Source organism: Telopea speciosissima, chromosome 7, assembly GCF_018873765.1.
Source record: "Telopea speciosissima isolate NSW1024214 ecotype Mountain lineage chromosome 7, Tspe_v1, whole genome shotgun sequence".
Taxonomy (NCBI): domain Eukaryota; kingdom Viridiplantae; phylum Streptophyta; class Magnoliopsida; order Proteales; family Proteaceae; genus Telopea; species Telopea speciosissima.
Window position 1 is genome coordinate 10370439 of NC_057922.1, and position 20279 is coordinate 10390717.

Here is a 20279-nt window from a genome sequence, read left to right on the forward strand (position 1 = left end):
CTTTAAATGTGCGGTTAGTATTAAAGAACGGAAGAATAAGTTCACAGAACGGACGTTCCGCTACCACTCACCCATAAACTTAAGGTTGTGTTTGAAATGATAGAAAAGAAAAGAAATGAAGAAAAAACTCTCTATTGTTTGTGTCCTAAAAGAAAAAACAAAAAGGACTCATATTTTTTAGAGTAACGGAATTCTAACTGGTCGCGCAGCGCAACGTGTACCACCCCTGGTCCTTTTCTCGTTAGTCATTCACACGCGGCTGTGTTTGGTCACAAGTACACGCCGCGCTACATGACCGGCTAATGTTCTTTATCCCTATTTTTTACTATTCTTATTGTTCGAGAATGCAAAATCGACCTACAATGCATTCCAAGAATGCATACCAAACACAACCATAGACAAAAATAGGGAAAATATTAGGGCACACTGCTGGTGTACTGTAAGTTAGCAGCCATTGTATATATCTCTCTCTTCTCTCCTTTGAAATGACACCACTACCCCTCTTGTATAATGCCCCATCTTGCCCCCCCCATTGGTGCTGCTCACTAACTTATCGCACACGAACGATGTGCTTATCCCTCTCCCATAGAAATAACAAGCATAGAACAAATCACTTTCACATTTTATCTTCCCGATGTACACCACTCACACATCTTGACTCCTCTTTTTTTTTTTTTTCCGGCTGAAAGATGCCACAACACTTTTCACTGGAAAATAATCTTCTTCAATTCCTAGAAGTGTGCAGTGCGACAGTGCTAGGTGGAGATGTCCACACCTGGTAGCTCGGATATCCAACAGTCTGAGCTCCTTGATATGAACACTGAAAATGCAGAGATAAGGGGGCGGCAAATCATCATGCTTAATTGCAACTTAGTTGCATGGTTATCTCTTTAATCCAACACATTTAAAGCGGATTACGTACATCTCTTCGTACTTAAATTTTTGCTAATTGCTGCAATCACCTCTCTTTGCTAATTTACGTACATCTCTCTGTACTTAAATTTTATGGGATTTTATGGTTCTAGAACACATTATGTCTTGTTTATTTATTTATTTATTTTTAATGTATGATGAGATACTGGTATTGGTTTTTTTTTTAATATTGTCCAATGGTTTTCCTGGTCCTGACTGATAACAAGCAATGGTTGAAATTAATGATCTGAGAATATATTCCTTGGACCATGATATTTGTTTATGTACTTACCAGTTCTCTTCAGGGACTTGAGCAGCGGCAGATGTTGCGGAGAAAAATGCTCCCGGCAATGAGGAGAAAGACTTGCTGTCTGGCCGATCTCCAAACTCTGCAACGATAAAATGCCTTCAAGTGAGGATCAGAATCAGTTTAAAGGAAACCTTTGTGGTTACTCCTTTATTTGGTTGTTGCTTGATTTAAGGAGTTTGGGAATTGGGACCATATGGTTTTGGGCCAACAAAATTCCATTCCGATATGGCACTAATTTGAATGGGCTTTGGTTTTTCCGGAAGCCCACATAGGAAAGGCTTTCTTTACGGGCATATTTACCACTTGGTAGGTTGGATGGGCCCATGTTCCACGCTTACACATCAAGCTTCAACCAAACGAACCCCAAGGGGTTAGCGCAGCTGGCTTGGAGGGGACATGAGACTCCGCCTCAGGAAGCGAGGTCTCGTGATCAAACCTTCGCCGCTGCATAATTTCTTGGGGCCACCCGCCTGAGGTTCACTAGGGCCCAAAAGCTCCCGGTTCGTGCGTGGCACGGGGGTCATGTTCGAGCCCAGGGGGATTTAGTCGGCCTAAAGTTGGATACCCCTCCTGTCTCCAAAAAAAAAAAAAAAAAAAAAAAAAAAAAAAAAACTTCAACCAAACGGAGTTGGTCATGTGGGGGTAGAAGAAACTTTGACCCATTAGAGGATATTTCAATAGAGAAGACCCCATTGAGTACTCTTTTTATTGACCCATGCAACCTCGGGTTCTATTGTACGCTTCCTTGATTGCTTAAGCTTTAGTTGGGGCTCTGCATTATTCTCCTCGGAGTTTTTGGTTTTTTGTTTTTCATTTTCCAATATAACTAAAATTTCAAAAAAAATTTAAAAAAAATTCACTTCTCCTTGAAATTTGAAGATCTACATATTTTCATGTTTTTTTTTTCTCATTTCTCAATATTCACATTTTTTTTTGGGGGGGGGGGGGGGAGGTCTAATAACATGCGCATAGCTGTGGTTGAGTGCTAGGTCTGTGGTCCCTACGTGCACTAATGGGTAGATTTGTAACTTTGTTCTGTATTTGATTGGGCTATCTTGAGTGTATGTGAATATGGGTCTCTTGAGTTGTTGTTCTTAAGGGGCTGAGGAGGTTTATTAGGAGGAAATGATAAGATTGTTGGAATTTAACCAGTTTAGTGATTAAATCTCAACAAATATTTGGTGACAGTAGATATCTACATCTTAGTTGGTTGATATCTGTATCTTAGTTTGAATCTCTTTGAATTTTGGGAATAGATTAAAGGGAGAGGCTTCCCATGCTCTTAGTGTGGGGAGGATTAATCTACGCGTCACATCAATATTCTAGACGGTTTTCTTTCTTTGTTCTTATTTGATACACATTAGATGATGCCAGCACAATATCTTCCACTAGGTTTAAACTTGGCGTAGCTGGCAATAAGTTGTCACCATCCTATGCGGCAAAAAACTAAAGCCTTTTGTATATTAGACCAAACACATTAAGAGAGTGATATTTTAGCTATTCAAAATACCTCTTCATATTTTAGGGAAGTACAACTGTCATGCTACCATGTTGTTACACCTAGCAAAACCTATTTCATTAAAATGTTAACTAGTATAGCAAATCTTCAATATATAAAAAAGGAAGAGGGTTCCCCAAGACACTAGTGTGGGAATGACCTGCTATGGTAAGTTGAGTCATCGCTTCACCTTTACTATTTTATCAGGAAGTTTGGAATCGTACGTTTCGTCGATATCCTCTGTGTGAAAGTCAGTATCTAGTTGTTCACCACAAAACCAGAAAGATAATATTGCCAATCAAGTCTACCCTATAAACTATTGTTAATGAAGGAATCTACATGCCACAACAATAATAGCCTAAAAATGTATCATCCACATGGACCCAAATATTCAGAGCATGAGAGAAAATAAAAAAATTAAAAAAAAACATATGAAAGGGAATATCCTGAATGTGAGAAGTCAAATCTCTTTAACTTAATATGTCTAATTACCTTTGAGGTATAAATTTTACATATTTGAAAAATTCATATTAGTCTTGGTTTGGGCTTGATCATTTCCAAGCCGAGCCATTGCTTAGCATTCCTTTCCCAATAACTTGACACGACCTGTAGTAATAGGTTTTTTGTTCAGTTTTGGGTTTTTTTTTTTTTTTTTTTGAGGTGAGAAGAGGTTTGGGGTGGGTGGGTTGAAAACGAATCCTAACATGATGCAGAAAAGAATGGAAATCACAAATAACATCCACATAATCAACACAAGTATTTACATGGTTGGATAAGATTGCCTACGTCCTAGGTGGGATGAGATTAGTTTCATTATCGACGGAAAATAAGGTTATAACCCCTTGTCGTCACAACTCTCTCAGATTTCATTATAGAAAAAGAACTTTTGCTATATATTTATAACGAAACCCTATATTGGAATTTTACTAAAATATCTATATAGTCTTCAAAATTTTTCCTCGAGGATTACTACCCTTGAACCCCCACATGGACCTGCAAGTGGGCCGATTCCTCCGAGACTTGGGGCTTATAGCCACTTAACGGCCATTCGAAATCAACCCCAAAACAAATGACGGCATACAAGACATGAACTCCCAACAGGGGGAGTGGGGGTTAAATTAGGGTTGAACCCTAACCATTTACACCGTTGGATTCACTTTCGCTAAATTGAAATTGGCACCCTTAATCACCATCACGTTATTCCCTCTCCTTGAGGTGTAGAGCGGTGGTGCTTAAGGCCATCACGTATTCACGTTGTATGCTACACTTTGTCGTTTTCTAGGTGATAGGAACCACACAAACAGACGTGTGGTAAAATTTCAATCTTTGACTGGAGCGGTCCACCAAACGGGACACCCGCCCCGCCCGTGGGCGTAGCCGTCCATTGCCTTCTTGCCTATTTCACGCAATAACACGTGTCATGTCACTAATGGTAGGACATAATCATCCACAGAAAAGGCCAACGTGTCTCATCCATTCTAATCCTGCCACGTGTCTTGACAGTTGGCTCCAAAACCGCGTACATGCTGAGCAAGATCAAGTACACGGTGAAACTTCTTCCCACCCGAGAATTGTACCCTGTGACGTATACAAACATTGTAACAATACGATTCATCACATCTAGCCATTGAAGCAACATCAGTCTCTGGGACCCACATAGCAGTGAAAGTTCTGGAGCGTTGGACCGTACCTGATGTAGTGTTTTACCATACAATACACACTGTATATCAAAAGGATATTATAATGATTACAATTAAAAATGATAAATGTTGAGATTTCTCCCTGTGTACAGTGGATTTCACCGTGCACACATGGGTGGTGCCCAAGCGCACAATACGCACAGAACCCCCAGTTCTGAGGCGATAAAGATCCATGAAATCCTACTAAAAAAGTAGAATTCGTGTCAAATGAAATGACATAAACTCCCTTGCTTCATTGATAAGAAACGGAACATTCTAGATAATTGACAGAATGATCCAATAAATTCTTACAGAGATTCCAATCCAACTGTTGATGAATAACCATCTCTGAAGAGAATCCAAAAGAGGTTGACCCACAGGGGGTTGGGGTGGGTTATGTTTCTTAAACTGCAGCGGCTCCGATTGCCAAATGTGGAATCCATGGGGGAACCATATTTAGTGTGAATTGAATTCTGGGTAAGCAAAATGCCATTTCTGTAAAATAACTTCTCGTCGGTTTCCATATTACCTATTAAGATTAAAGTAAAAAAACGCTTCTTAAGGAAGTTAAATTTATTAAAAATTTCGGGGCATCCAATGTACTCCTTACCTTTTAGGATCCAACATTACTATCGTATATTGATACAATTGTCCCTCCAATCCTCCCCATTCCTCACGTGAACCCAACCTCTCTCTCTTGTTTTCTTCTTCGTTCTCTGCTTCTTCCTCTCTTTCATGGCTATGTACGAGAGCTACAAAGCAGGTGACTTCCTGGACTTCACCTTGGACGACTTTGAAGAGAAAGAAAATGAAACCAAACAAATGCTGAGTTCGGGTGATTTAGGAAGTTTTGCAGCAAGTTTAAGCGGTTTACCGGAGAGCCAGCTGTGCATACCGGACGACCCAATAGAGGATTTAGAGTGGTTTCCCAATTTTGCCGACGGTTCCATCTCCTTAAGTGGTATTCCGACTAGCCCAGACCGTGAAACCGTCTCCTTCAGTGGTTTTCCAAAGACCCCACAGCAAGAAACTGAAGAGAACATTAACAGAGAAACCCCAAGGAAGGGGTTTGATGGGCATCTTAGAAAAGTGATACCCAGTAAGAAACCAAGGAGCAAGCGCGTGGGTGGACGCGCTTGGGCGTCCATGAAGGGTCCCTCGTCGCTCTCATTGCCGGAAAGTGGGGTTTTGGCGCCGGAGAAGAGTGGTGGTGTTGTGCTGGGGAGGAGGTGTACGCATTGTGAGGTAGATAATACACCGCAGTGGAGATTGGGGCCCATGGGGCCTAAAACGCTGTGTAATGCATGCGGGGTGCGGTACAAGTCTGGTCGGTTGGTGCCGGAATATCGGCCGGCGGCGAGTCCAAGCTTCAACAATGGGGTGCATTCAAACAGTCATAGGAAGATAATGAAGCTGAGGGAGGTAAGATATGGGTAGGGGAGTTCTTCGTTTGTACTGGTGGGGAAAAGGGAGTGGGGGTATTAGCGGTAAAGTAGGAGAATTTTTACTCTTTATAACTTTATAGGGTTATTTTATAGGTATAAAAGTAAAAACTTCGTTGGTTAGGATACTTTTTTTTCCCCTTTGTAATTAGGATTATTTTCAGTGTTTTGACCCTTGATGGGTGTGTGAACCCTTCTCCACCGGAGAACGAAAACTTTCCCCCTTGTTTATAGAATGGTAGATTAGTTTTTTTGTGTTTTTTTTTTTGGTGGATTTGTTCATTTTAATCATTCAAACATCTCTCTCGCTTCCAAAGGTTTTAAAAGCTGGATTAGGCACGGATTGTCTGAAATCGAATCAATATGAACCCTAGCAAATATGATATTGAAGAAGCAAAGATTGCCACATATTTTTAAATTTTTTTTTATTTAAAAGTTTCATAGACATAAATACAAGAGGGAAAAAGAACTCTATGGAAGGGGGGGGTGTGGAGAATGGAACATATCAACAAGTGAACGTACAAGTGAGAGCCAACCACCCGTCTTTTTTTTGCCATTTACAAGGGGAGGAGGAGTTTTTATGGAAACAAAATTGAAATGTGATTGGCTCTCATATGTACATTGTTAGTACATGCAGAGGAATCGAACTCGGGGGTGTGACCCTGCCTCCTGACTTGTAGGGGGCAAAATGATCACCCCACCCTTACAAAAGGTAAAAAACCTGCCCTATTGATATTTGGATGTGTGCTCTCCTTGGTCTTTACCGTACTATAGTTTTATTTTCTATTATTTTATAGATTAAAAGAAGGGAAAAAAGAAGAAGGAAAAAACTGAAGATTAAAGATCATTCATGTCCACTTCCAAAATAGAAAATGAGAATCGGCATTAATCAAGATTGGAGGTCGTGATTCCAATCTGATTATTTAATACAATAGATTATGGAAATCAACAATAATCAGGATCAGATGCTATGATTCCAATCTAATTCTTTAATACAATGTCCATCTGTGTGTGTGTGTGTGTGCACGTGCGTGTTTGCATGTGAGGTAACATGCAGAGTCAATGTAAAATTCTTCTTATTTTTAAGGAAAATAATCCTTCCTAGCAGCATGGTTCCTGCAACAAGACTCAAAAGGGAGGCGAAAATGATCACCTTGCCACTGTGAATGCAAAAACTCCCACCCCCTATTGATGCTCATGTGTGTGCTATAATTGGCCCCTGGACTGGCACAAGGGCCACACAGTGAACCCTCTACCTTATTTTTAAATGGTAAAAGGTTCTTTGAGCCGCCGAGTTAGGGTATGCTAGCATCTCTGTGTCTTCTCTCTCTCTCTCTCTCTCTTATATGAAATGATCTCACTGCCTTCCTATATACGATATCGTTTTGTCGCACCTCTTTGGTGCACTCCCTTATGCGGCATGCTCATAGAACCCTCTCACTTTTTAAATAATCAATTCCTTGCACTCTTCCTATGAGGGAAGCTGATTCTTATTGTGCGTCTCTTTCGTTCAAAGTCAAAACTCAAAACCCATGAATCCAATGCACCAATGTATAATTTGGTACACCAAAACCTATAATGAACTTTCAAGTCTAAGGATAAATCATAAACTACAAATAAGAACCTTGTTCCTTAATAACTGTAGTAGTCCATTCAATATTTTCGTGTGATTTCATTTCAATGTATATTCACGCTTGTATCTCAGAATCAACATTCCTTGAAACACACAATGTGCTATATGAATGGAATATCCATTAATTCTGTCCCTAATCGTGAACAACTTTTAAATTAGAACCTAAGGACAACAACCAACCCTTCAAAATGATGAAAATAATTAAGTTTGAAAAGTATAAATATGGATTTGATGGACACAATTCCAGCATAATCCTCCTCCACCAAAAATACCGATTACCATATATTCACAAGCTTAATGTGGGATGTGATTTTTCATGCCTTTTGGCTAAATGGTGAGTATCATTGATGAAAAGGGCTCTCTCTCTCTCTCTCTCTCTCTCTCTCTCTCTCTCTCTTTATACTATTACCACTACTACTTAATAGGGACATAAATTGATTGCAGTGTGTATCTGTTTAATTAGGGGAATCCATATTATAAAAAGGGGCTTATGGAGAATATTCAAATCTGTTTTATAGCTAATCAGATATGGATACAAATAATTTAATTTCAAATCGGATATAATGTAGAGAAACTTTTTGAAGAATTTCTGGATCGATTGGACCGGCAGAAGCCCACCCAATCGGATGAAAGACATTAATTTTCTAACTCAATTTTAGACGGTCTAACTTTTTGCTAGGATGGAGTTACGGGAGCCATAATATCTTTTTGAAAATGACAACTAGTACTCTATAGCTTAACCAATGAATTCATTTACTCGATTAACGTTTCGGAGCCAATTTCATACATTTAAAGGGTGTACACAGCCTCCGAAGTTTTGTGCACAATTTCAGGATGTTAGTTTCCTATTTTATTTTTCTATATTATTATTTTGTTTCACGTTTTATTTAGGCTCCCTTTTCCTTTGTAATCCGACCTCCTTATATAAGGGTTGTTTTAGACGAAAAAAATTCATCTTGTAGTTTATGAATAAAATTGTTTTGTTTGTTCTTTTTTTCTCGTTGGAATTAAGGGTTTTCTTTACTTTGAGGATTCGAGGGTCATGAGTGCTAGAACAAGATCTAGCCCCCAAACATCCTACTACGTCAAGATATTATTCAACCCATTTAGGTCTAATTATACAAATATGATTAAATCATAGTTTTATAACTGATATTCTATAATACTATAATACCCTTACCAATTCTTTGTATACTACAAGTAAACAATAAATTGAATGACAAAAAATATTCATGAGAATATGTATGTAATTTTAGATATGACACTTCGACATCAACCTTGGTGGGGTAGTAGATTCATTTGTTCACTTTCTCATCTTCTCTGGCTCTCTGTTACTCAGCGCAAACAATGAGATCACAATGCTGCTCTCTCTGGATTTATGACTATACTCTGTAATCTCCACTAGAGATGTAAATGAAAATAAAAAGCCCATATTCAATTTGTGTGCTTATTAACAAAATCAATTTCAAAAAATTATCTGAATCCACTAAAAAACTAGTCAAATGGGAATACAATGGTGTCATATTATCTGAATCCATTCAAAAGCTAGTCAAACTCTCTTTGGCCTCACCAAAGTGAAGTCACTTATAAGAAGTGGCACGTAGTGCGGGTCTCTAGTATCGGGCTCCAATATTAAATTCCATTAAAAAGAAAAGAACTCTTCATCGTGCTCGTCTGTCTTTGTGCAAGATGTTGTGAGCTTGGAGTTATGATTTTTCAAAGTTTCTTCTCTCATATTTTCTAAATACACAGTTCAGTTCAGTTCAGTTAGATTTTTGGATTACATTATTTGTAGATTGACCTAGACTTCCTTCAGTTTCACTTCATCCACTAAGTTTGGGAGTCAATTTATAAAATTACAAGTTTGGTTCGCAGTCGTATTTGAACAATTCGCAAACTTAGTCATGAAGGAAAAAAAAAAGAAAGGCGAAATATATATTCCTTAATTACTATATGTAAGTCTAAGAATCAATTCACTTGATTTGATCGACTTTCTGAATAAAGAAATAGTTTATGAATTTACTGGAAAGGTAGAGAATAGAATATCATAAATAGTCTAGCAAACAAGCAGCTTTATATGTAGCTTGTTTTGTCGCAAGTATCGCCAAACACAATACAGAAGATAACCCTTCTAAAGTGATGTGCAATTAATTAACAACCTTTAATTAGGAACTTCTATTTTAAATAATTCTCTAATTAACCTTTCAATTAGTTGCTTCCATACTTGATTAGCCTCCCGTAAGTCAACGAATAACAACACGGTGGAATTTTTTTTAATGACCTCCTAACAACTCCCAATTAGTGAAAGTCAATGTCAAACTCAAAATAACAGTTCTTGAAGCCTATTAATCCTCTTACCAAAAAAACCAAAAGAAGCCTATTAATCCGAAAATGACATGTACTAAAATTTAATTGCTTAATTTTGGCAGGTTTGAACCCATGTAGCAGGAATCGTTATCCCTTCTAATTCGTTGCCCCTTTCAATTCCTCCAATTCCTCATATGGAGGCAAAAATGATCACCTTATCCCTCGCCTAAAAACACTGCTCAATATGGGGTCCACTCCCCCTATTAGAGGAATTGGAGGTGATAATTATTCTCTAGCAGGAGGTTTGGACAATTTGATCCTCTTAGGTAGTGTTTGGTAGGGGTGTTAACTAGTCCGGCTTGGTCGGGCCTAGCTGGGGCTCACCAATTTTACAGGTTGTACTGTGTTTGACCATTTAAGCATTCGGGCTTGCCTTGGGCGGGCATGGTACGGTTTCATTTCGATCGATTAGTGTTCGGTCTTTAATCGGGGTACCCTTATTTGGGCTAAACGGGTCTAAATCGGGTCTAAAACGGGCTAATGAGCCGTTTAACTCTAAACGGTCTCTAAACGGTGTGGGCTTACTAATTGACATGCAACCAAAATTTTAAGTTCAAACAAACCATCACACCGTTGGGTAGTCACTGTACACCTCAACTCAAAGTCAAATAAAACTTATCCCAACTAAAATAGTAGCACAACACCGAATAGAAGCACATCTAACAAAGTAAGTAGAAAGAAATATAATAGCAACACAACACCAAATAGAAACACATCTAACAAAGTAAATAGAGAGAAATAAAAAAATAGCAGCACAACACCGAATAGAAGCACATCTAACAAAGTAAAATCTAAAAACTAAAACTAAACCTCATCTCACATTCATTAAGTGTATCCAACCAATAAATGTCAAAGACTGACAAAGAAACAAACCCAACAAAAAAAAAGAAATTTGGAAGAAAGGGTAGGGGTAGTTTATAAGTTAAAGGGTCAGGCTGTAACAGGGTGGTCTAGGTCAGACCTGGAATCAATCTGTCCGATTGGGCGCCCGACGGGCTAGGACCCCACACCGGGACCGCCCGATTACTTAACGTGTCAGGCTTAAGTCCGACACGTTTAGTAATTAGGCCGGGCCAGGCTTTAACCGGGCGGGCTCAATCGAGCCTGGCGGGTCGGCCCTGGAATTGACACCTCTAGTGTTTGGTATGTATTCTTAGAATGCATTACAAGTCAATTTCGCATTCTCGAATGATAAAAATAGTTATTTTTACTGCTCGAAAATGCGAAACATATCGACCTAGAATGCATACTAAACATAGCTTAAATATATGTATTGATATATTATTTAATTGCCTTTGTTATTTGATACAATGCGGTCAGGGGCTCAAGGGGAAGACGTCTTTATCAAAAAAACAATAAAAAAAAACTCAAGGGGAAGACGTAACAAAGGTTATTTTCCAAGGCATTGAAGGACATTTTAAAGTAATTAAACTAATTCATGTAAGTAGCAGATCCATACCATGCCCCGTAATATTTGTTACAGTTGGTGTTCTAAGCGGGTACAGAGGTCAATGAGACTGCGCACATAGATATCACAAGGGCATGATGTTCACCTTTCATGGGAGTGGGGTAGTCATTTCATCCCACTCTGGGTCTTGGTGTGGACTGTACACTCCTCTATAGAGAACTTTCTTCCTATTATTAAGTATAAATTAGTATTCTGCAACTCCACTTACCACTTAACTCAGCCCCAATCAATGTTGATCCATGAGGTTTTCACAGATTATTTCAACATTTTAATAATAAGAGAGAGAATGCTACTTGATTATGTGACTATTTTGCCAACATGGGAGACAATGGAATTGCGTGCCAAGCATCCAACTAGGGATGTAAATGGATAACCGAAATCCGAATCCGAATCCGCATCCGTATTCGTTTAGGGGCATCCGTATTCGTTTGGAGATATCCGAAAAATAATCCGAATACTCCGATTAAAATCCGTCCGAAAAAAAATCCGAATACTTAATAATAAAAAATTAAGTAAATAATGATTTTGAGGGTTTTTGAAGATTAAACAAGTTCTAGAATATGATAAAAAGAGAATCATGATCTAAGAGATGTGGATTGAGAGTGAATTGTATCTGTTAGGGGGAGGAAGGTCTGGGTTACACAAGACAGAGATGTAAATGAATGGTCGAAAATTCGAATCCGATCCGCATCCGAATCCGTTTAGAGGTATCCGTATTCGACCAAGGAATATCCGGCTCCGATCACATCCGATCCGAATCCGATCCGTTTACATCCCTACATCCAACTTGGAGCAAGGTGATCATTTTACCATGCACCCGTGTTCGGACGTAGGGGCACGATGAAGCAGCCTTTTTTTTTCCCTTTAATAGTTTATAAAAATATCAAATATTACACTGAAACATAGAAGTATGAGACTATACAAACCTCTGCTGTATCGAATCGTCTCAGCTGGATCGGATTGGGATTGTCCAAACTCAGGCAAATATGACACTTTTGCATCTATCTTTTTTTTTTTTTGTTAAAAAATACAATTTTTCTTTTTAAACATTTTTACCTTTATCTGTACAGTAGGATCGGATCGGATTTGGTCTGGGTCGATACCGATACGATCCAGCCAAAATCTGCAATCCGAGATTACGAACCTTGCTTATTTTGAAATCAACTCAGACAAGTGAAGCTGTTTTTGCCTTTCTACAAGATGTAAGGCTGTTTACCTGTCATCTTTTGCCTCCTCAGAATCAGGTCGTACACAGCAGAATCATAGAAAGCTCACAAACAGAAGTTATAAAATGGAAAAGGCCAGTCCAACTTCAGTACCAATACCTTGATTGCTAAATTCCTGTCATAACTCTTCTCCAAAATTCAGAGGAAGAATTGCTGTTTTTTTTTTGGTGAGAATTTAGAGGAAGAATTACGTCATTACATAAAACATGTTTCAATTTACCAAATTATCCATCTAATATTTTGGTTAATTAAATTACTTTTTTTTTTTGGAACTTAGTTCTCTTAGGACTGTAAATTGGTATGGTTCTAAGTAATCTATTCAGTTCCTTAACAGTTCCGGCCCTAAGGGGTCAAGATCAGAACTGGACCAATAAACTAATAGGTTCCAAACTTGAGATTCAGAATCAGTTACTAATGGTTGGTCTGATTCCTTATTGATTCGAGGGACTACTATAATGTCCAAATTTCCAAAAAAAAATCTTAATTAAAGATACAAATAACAAAATATATATTTCTAAGCATTCAAATAATTCAATATTCATTCATAAACATAAAGATATCTAAATATGCCAAATCAATGTACAGAAGAAATGAGTGTTTTAGATATAAAATGGAATAAAAGCATATGTAAGTATAGAGAATATATGTAGAAGACAGATAAAAAATATGGGTGACAGCTGAATCATGGTCTTTATGAATTGGAGATGAGTTCTTGTATTTTGCAATTATAGTTCATTGTTGATTATTACTAGCTATTTGTTGATCTTTGGTAGGTTTGATAAGCTCAGATAGGAAACATTCAACAAATGCCACTGGATCTTTAAAGGCTCTGGTATTAGCATGATGGTCTACATAGACTAGAAGCACTAGGTTTTGGTTTGTAGAAGTTTTGTGTTAATGTTTCTTTAGTTAGGGATACTGTGCCCAAAATTAATGTTCTGGCATAAAATCTAGAGGATATTGGAATTTTTACATCAACAAGAGAAGAAAGAATTATGTGTTGGCAGCTTTGGGATCCTTTGATATTGGAGTAAATGTCTGTAGCAGACCTTTGTAGATACTTAGACGGAGGTAGAAATCAATTTTCGCTTATGGAAGCAACTGTTGGGCAATGAGGAAAGAAGGTGACATGTAACCCCAAGGGGTTGGTCCATTGGTGATTTTGTAATGAGTAAAGTGCCTCATGAAACGTCTTACCTAGGTTTGAATCCCTTTGATAACAATCTTGGGGCCACTCACCCTCTTTGGAGCGGAAATGGCATGTGGGGGCCCGAAGGGATTATACCCATTTCAAAGGATGTGGGATATCCTCCGTTATCAGAAAAAAAAACGCGACATGTAAACTAATATGGATAAATCCAAGATGCTATCTAGCTATCACATGTGAATCCAATGTATCAACAACAATCCATAACATGTTGGAAGATCTCTTCAGACTTCTGCAAACCTGTAATCAGTCATAACAGTAATTATTATGTATAAAGCTTAAAAAAGAAAAAAGAAAAAAGATTACAAATCCAATGTTTTTACCCAATGTATACCAGATGTAGCAGTTTCGATTCTAGTCTATCAATTCTGGAACCGTTGGGAGAACTGGAACAGCACCGTCTCGGACTAGTAAGCTAATTAGTTTCAAAAATTAGATTCAAAATCAGACCAATAAGTAGAGATGTAAAATGATATTCGAAAATCTGTATTCGATCCGCGTTCGTATCCGTTTAGGAGAATCCGAATCTATCCAAAACTAATCGGATACGAATATGATAATCCTCCTATCTGACCGATTATTATTCGATTCGTTTAGCAATTCGACGCTAATAGCATATCTGAAATATATCTCTGTGTTCGTCTATCCTTTTAAGTTACCTTATTGGATTTTGTTATCTTATTTTTATAAATTTATAAGTTAAGATAATATGATTCTTTTTATAGATTTGCTATTGGTTTATATATATTCTTTTTTGCAATGTGATACATGAAATCACATATCTATTAAAATAAATTTAAGATAAAATCAAAAGTAAAAAACGTAAGAAAACCAAAGACTAAAAAGAGTAGAAGAAAGGATAGTCATTGAACTCTCAAGTTTCAACCCTAACCTTTATCATAAAAATGGTAAAGATGCCAACGGATAGTCGAAAATTCATATTCGATCCATATTCATATCCATTTAGGAGAATCTGTATTAAAAAAATACTATCCAGAAATTATCCAAATCTGTTCGAAAACTGATAGGATATTATCCCGAATATATGATAATGCCACTATCTAACCGAATTCGATCTGTTTACATCCCTATCAATAAGTTAATGGATGGGTCGATTCCGATCTAGTTCTCAGTTCTGATCCTAAATTGACACTCTTAGGTTCTTCGTTCCCTCTTCCAGCTCTCGTACCCACCTTCTCTTTTCTAAGATCTATGGTAAAACACACCCGTCTCTCAACCGGTCGCCCAAAATGGACACCGGCACCCTCTTGCATGCCGGCCTCTCCATGTCACCGGATTCATAATCGGATCGCATCCATTGGTAGACGGATACACCACCACCCACATCAAGGTGTTCTTCTTGTTCCTTTGCTACATTTGTCAGTAGATCCACCTGAAAGATGAGGAAGAAGGAAGAAGGAATAACCAACATGTAATGGTGCCGTCTTTGAATCAACCCACACTGGCTGAGAATGAACAACTCTAAACGAATAATCATAAAGTAAGGAGAGCTCAAAAATCACCTTTTACCAATAGATGGTGTTCTTTTTACTCCTCTATTAGATATTAGAAATGCCACTGAGCCCACTTAACAAATAAGCAAGAACACCTAGTTTGGATTTCAATTTTCAACTCAATGCCAGGATGCAAGGAGAGGTTTTTTAGCCTTAAATTTGGATAAGGCAGAGTAATTAATACAGTTTTTTTTTTTTTTTTGATGAAATTTAATATAGTTTGTATGCATGTCACTAACGTCAATGAAAATTAGATTATACTAATCGAGGTTAATTTTTCTTGGCATGTGGTATGGTGGTCCACAAGGAATTGCTTGAGCCCAACCTTATAAACCTAAGCACCAGTTGGGCTTTTCAAGTTTTTAATTGGACTTGGGCTTATTCTGCAATTTGTTCCTTTGTAAGGGAATCACCTTCAGTCCTTTGTTCTATTTGCTTTTACCAGTCCTTAGCTTCATGTTCATTATTCTAGAGGATGAGACCACAAGAGATGAGCTAGCGAGGGATTGGTGAAGGGTAGGGAAGTTTCTTAGCTCGACGGGAAGTTCTTGACTACAAATTTTGCTTGGGTCTTTCTGGGGCTTGGGCTGGGCCTGGCTTATGCTTTTGTCCTCATGTTGATTTGTTGCCCTGAATGCTCTTTGAGACTTCTCCAACCCATCAAATCCACGCTATGCCTCCGTCTGCAATCCTTCTTATATGCACCAAATAACTGACCTGTGGTAGTTTTGTTGCAATAAAAAGTGGAGGATAAGTTGTCTACAACATCATCTAATCATTATTAAACGTTACAGATCAATTTATGTCATTATGGAGGTTTAATAAGTTCGATGAACAAAACTTTATCCGATCAATGATAATTTGTAAAACTATTGGATTTAGTAAATTTGCATGGCGCACTTTGCGTTTAGGGATTTGATTCTGAACGTATACTCTTAGAAGAAAAGTTCTCTGTGAGAAAGTATACCGCCCACACCCAGACATGTTGGCAGGAAAAATGACTAGCCTGTCACTTGTGAAAGGTGGATATCCTGCCCCCAAGATGCTTCTACACCCTCTCGCACGGGCCACGCTCCCCCTCTCCCATACTTTTATGGCTAAATATATAGCGTCTAACTTTTCTTCACTTTTTGAAAGAAAGTTGCTCAAACTAACATATCATTCATGTAAGAAAGTAGCAATAGCCTTGACTCAATTGACTTCAGCACTAAAACTTTGGCTATAAAGCTTTCTCACACGGTATCCCCCTTTGCATCTGAACGGAAGGTGTGTCTACAGGCCACCCATGTAACAATCTAGTAAAACAAGGAAAGGGCAGGTGAGGAAAAGTTGTGTAACTGAATAGTCTCATTCTCACTGCATGAGGATCCTTTTTTAGTGTGATGGGGTCATGGTTTTAACTTTAAAGAATTGGATCAAAGTTGGTAGATTCGGTTGATCTGATTTAGATTATGCCTCATTTTCAAATCTTTCTTTTGAGAAATTGATCTTGAATGCATTTGTATCTTCAGTTTTTATTATATTTTTTCTTCTTTTAATCAGTGAAATAGCAACAAATCGACGAATCTTACCTCTTATAACAAAATAAATTATTATGCTTTGAGACCAATTCCCATCCCACTCTGACCTATTTGAATCGTAATTGATAAAGCTAATTAACCCCTTGTCGAATTCTAGATTTTTACATTTTTTAAAAAAAAGTTTATCAATCTAACTTGCTTTAAAGTCAACTGCTTAGCTTAAGATACAAAGTGAAAATAATATAATTAGGAAAAATTATCTCCTGCAGTTCCCTACCCGGTAAAGTTTCCTGGTGCCTATAATAAGAGGGAGGTGCACCCCACCCAGGCATGGGTGGAGTGGTCATTGCGCCTCCTATTAGGGGCACTTGGGAAACTAGATCGGGCAAGGAGTTGCAGGGGATAAAGGTTCTCTTGTAAGAGCCTCCACTCTACTAGCAAAACACCGACCAACTAAGGAAGTAGTTGTCTTTTTCTTTTGCGCCACTCATCGACCAGAGTCTCTTTTCACAGGATGATGAGTGTAATAATGATGAAGAGATTCTCTCCTCACTCTAGGTGATAAGGGGAAAAAAGGTTACCGCTATCTAGGTTGCAAGAATGTTCCTGCTACCCGGGATTGCAGCCACAGAAGTTGAATAATTCATTCCCTTTGGGTTCATAAATACCCTCTTAGGTTTTAGTATTTTCCAAAATATCATTTTAGATTTTGTTTCTTTGGGGTAAAAGCAACATTCCTACAACCCGGGGTAACATCAAAACTTGAATGTTAATCATCTCGGATGTCTCTGGTAGAGTAATTAATTTATGCTTCTACGTGTCCTTACTTTGAAGAATGGATCATATGCACGTATCAACAAGTGAATTGTACATCTCAGAGTCAATCACATTTTAATTTTGTTTCCATAAAAACCCTTCTTCCCCTTATAAATAACAAAAATAGGACAGATGGTTGGCTCTCGCATGTCGTTCACCTACTGGTACGTACAAAGAAACTGAACTCGGTGGTATGTACCACTTAATCACCAGTGAGAAGCCTAATCCGCTGCCATAATCGTACATAGTGAGTAACGTTCAAAGCCAATCAAGTGGAGTATATAAACATCTACGGGTGTCGCATTCTTATCTCTCTCTCTCTCTCTCTCTCTCTCTCTCCACATATGAAATAACTTCTTGGTCCCCCCTTTGTAACGAAACTCTTTTATCCAGTCCCTTGGCTTTTAGGAACATAAAGTCAGTTCAACGTACCCAATAGGCAAAAGCTTCCCTTCCCCCAATATTTTAGGGTCATTGTTACTCTCAACCCTTATTATATAGGATTGATAGTACCTCTCCTCTATAAATGTGGATTATTTTTCACCGTTCTTGAGGTGTGGTCTCGACATCCCTTGGATGATGTGAGATGGGCTGGGGTAATTACCACGAGGGGACAGGATCTAGACTCCTTCACTATTCACTGATTGTCATCGTCCACACGTGGTCCACATAGACTTCCTTCACTGTCGGAGATGGAAAATTTAGTCCTATTCATGTGAAGGATAAGTTCAGCACAATTTTTGTGGGCCAATCATTATTTTTTTTTTGGTAAGAGAAATTTTATTAAGGATAACGTGAGAAACTCATGACTGAGACGAACAAAGATCTCGGATCCATAGATCAAAAACAGGCCACACCATCTACACATCATTGATAGAGGCCCATCATTATTTCTACAAATGAAAAAAATTTGAATCTTCTATAATTATTTATGAATCGACTTTTAATTGGGTTTGGGTAAATACTAGGGTAGGGCAATTTGGTATAGTTAGAACCACATTTAGGTTCGTTTAAAATTGGTAACCCTTCTTAGAAAAAATAAAAAAAAAATTGGCCACCTTAATTAGAATGTCAGTTGCAAACAATTGTTAGTTCGATTGGTTGGAAGCATTGCAAGTTGAGTGTATGCCCCCTCAGGAGATCAAGGGGTCAAGAGATCGATTCTCCAGGATTAAATATTGTACCACCTTACCCCATAGGTTGTAGATTGTGGGTTTGTCTTAGTTTTCTCCTTTAGTTTGTAATTAGCGTGTGGGCCCTTGGGTAGGGAAAAAACAATAAAAAAAGAAGAACAAAGAAAAAAGAAAGAAAAGAAAATAAAAGAAGAAAGAAGAAGAAGAATGTCAGTCAGCGTCAGAAGTCGGTCGCAGACAGCTATTGAAACAAGTAACGACTAGCTAGCATTATTCATTATTATGATGGCCAGCTAAGTCGTCCAAACTCAAAAAAGTCAACCGGCAACAACAAATATCATATCCTGAGAGATCTGAGAGATTTAATTTTGAAGATTTCGGATCCTTGCACGTACGCTCGTATATCTTTTTTTCATTAGAATTTGAAGCTATGGTGAGTGATACAATGATTGATTTATGTTTTATTTCAATTAAAAAGATTAATTTTTTTTAAATTTTTTTTTTTCTATTCATATCTTGCCAACCATACACAGCCCGCGAGAAGAAATTAGAAACCGAGGGAAAAGAATGAAAGCAATTCAGAAGAAGATGAAAAAGATTGAGCTCAAAAGAAAAAGAAGATTCAGAGCTTAACGAATCTATCTATATAGGAACATCATTTAACGCATCTATGAAGACTGTTACATAGCATTTGGTGACAACATGTCCCACCATAACAAAAAGAAAAAAGAAAGAGAAAGAAAAGTAGTAGAAACTCTGCATTTATCTTATATTTTTTTATTTTTATTGGGGTATGTGGATGATTAAAATGATGGAGGAGGAGGAGGAGAAGGAGGAGAAGAAGAAGAAGAAGGAACTGAGCACACCTTGGGATGATAATATGGGTGACGAAATCCAAAAATAGAGGTCATTATAACGTGAGCAATGCAATCAAACATCATCTTCTTCACGGACTTCCTTTTTGGTGGATGTAGTGACGACCGTCCTCTCTTTTGTAGCTCCGCCCATGCTGTCCTCCTCTTGGCTCGCACCGCCACCATCTCACCTGGGTTCGACCCCATTTCTTTTATTTCCTTCTCGTTTGCTCTCTTTCTTAGGGTAGTGGTAATTAATTAGGGTTGGTGAGTGAAGTATGGTTTTCACAGAGAGGGATCCGTGTTAGCTGCTTACTATATAGGTTGGTTGGTGACTGAATGATGATGCTTCCGTGATCTTGAGAGGGAAGCCATGCCACAGTCAGTGTAAACAATATTCCATCTACACGGGTGATGCTGACAGAAGCGATATAAGTGGAAAGTGGAAAGTGGAAAGTGGAAAGTGGGCAGTGGGCAGTGGGCAGTGGGCAGTGGGCAGAGCAAATTGGCCTTACGTCATCGTTGTTTCTTAAGTGGTCTGGTATACCCTCACGTTATGTAACACGTGTCTATCATCGTCACCACTTTCGGGTGGAAGATTTATTTTTATTATTATAAAATATTAAAATCTAATAAGTTGTCCTAAAGATGGAAGACAGAGTGGCACCCTATAGGGGGTGAATGGCTTGTCCATAGGTCA

The 20279-nt window shown here is 38.2% G+C and overlaps 1 protein-coding gene across 1 annotated transcript; it reads left to right on the plus strand.

Annotated features, from left to right (window-relative positions):
- The first annotated feature begins 5086 nt into the window (after positions 1–5086).
- LOC122669346 (GATA transcription factor 9-like) lies at positions 5087–19563 on the plus strand. Its single transcript, XM_043866094.1, has 2 exons — positions 5087–5871; positions 19549–19563. The coding sequence occupies exon 1, from the start codon at positions 5135–5137 to the stop codon at positions 5834–5836; it is 702 nt and encodes a 233-aa protein (XP_043722029.1). The 5' UTR covers positions 5087–5134; the 3' UTR covers positions 5837–5871; positions 19549–19563.
- The last annotated feature ends 716 nt before the right edge of the window (positions 19564–20279 follow it).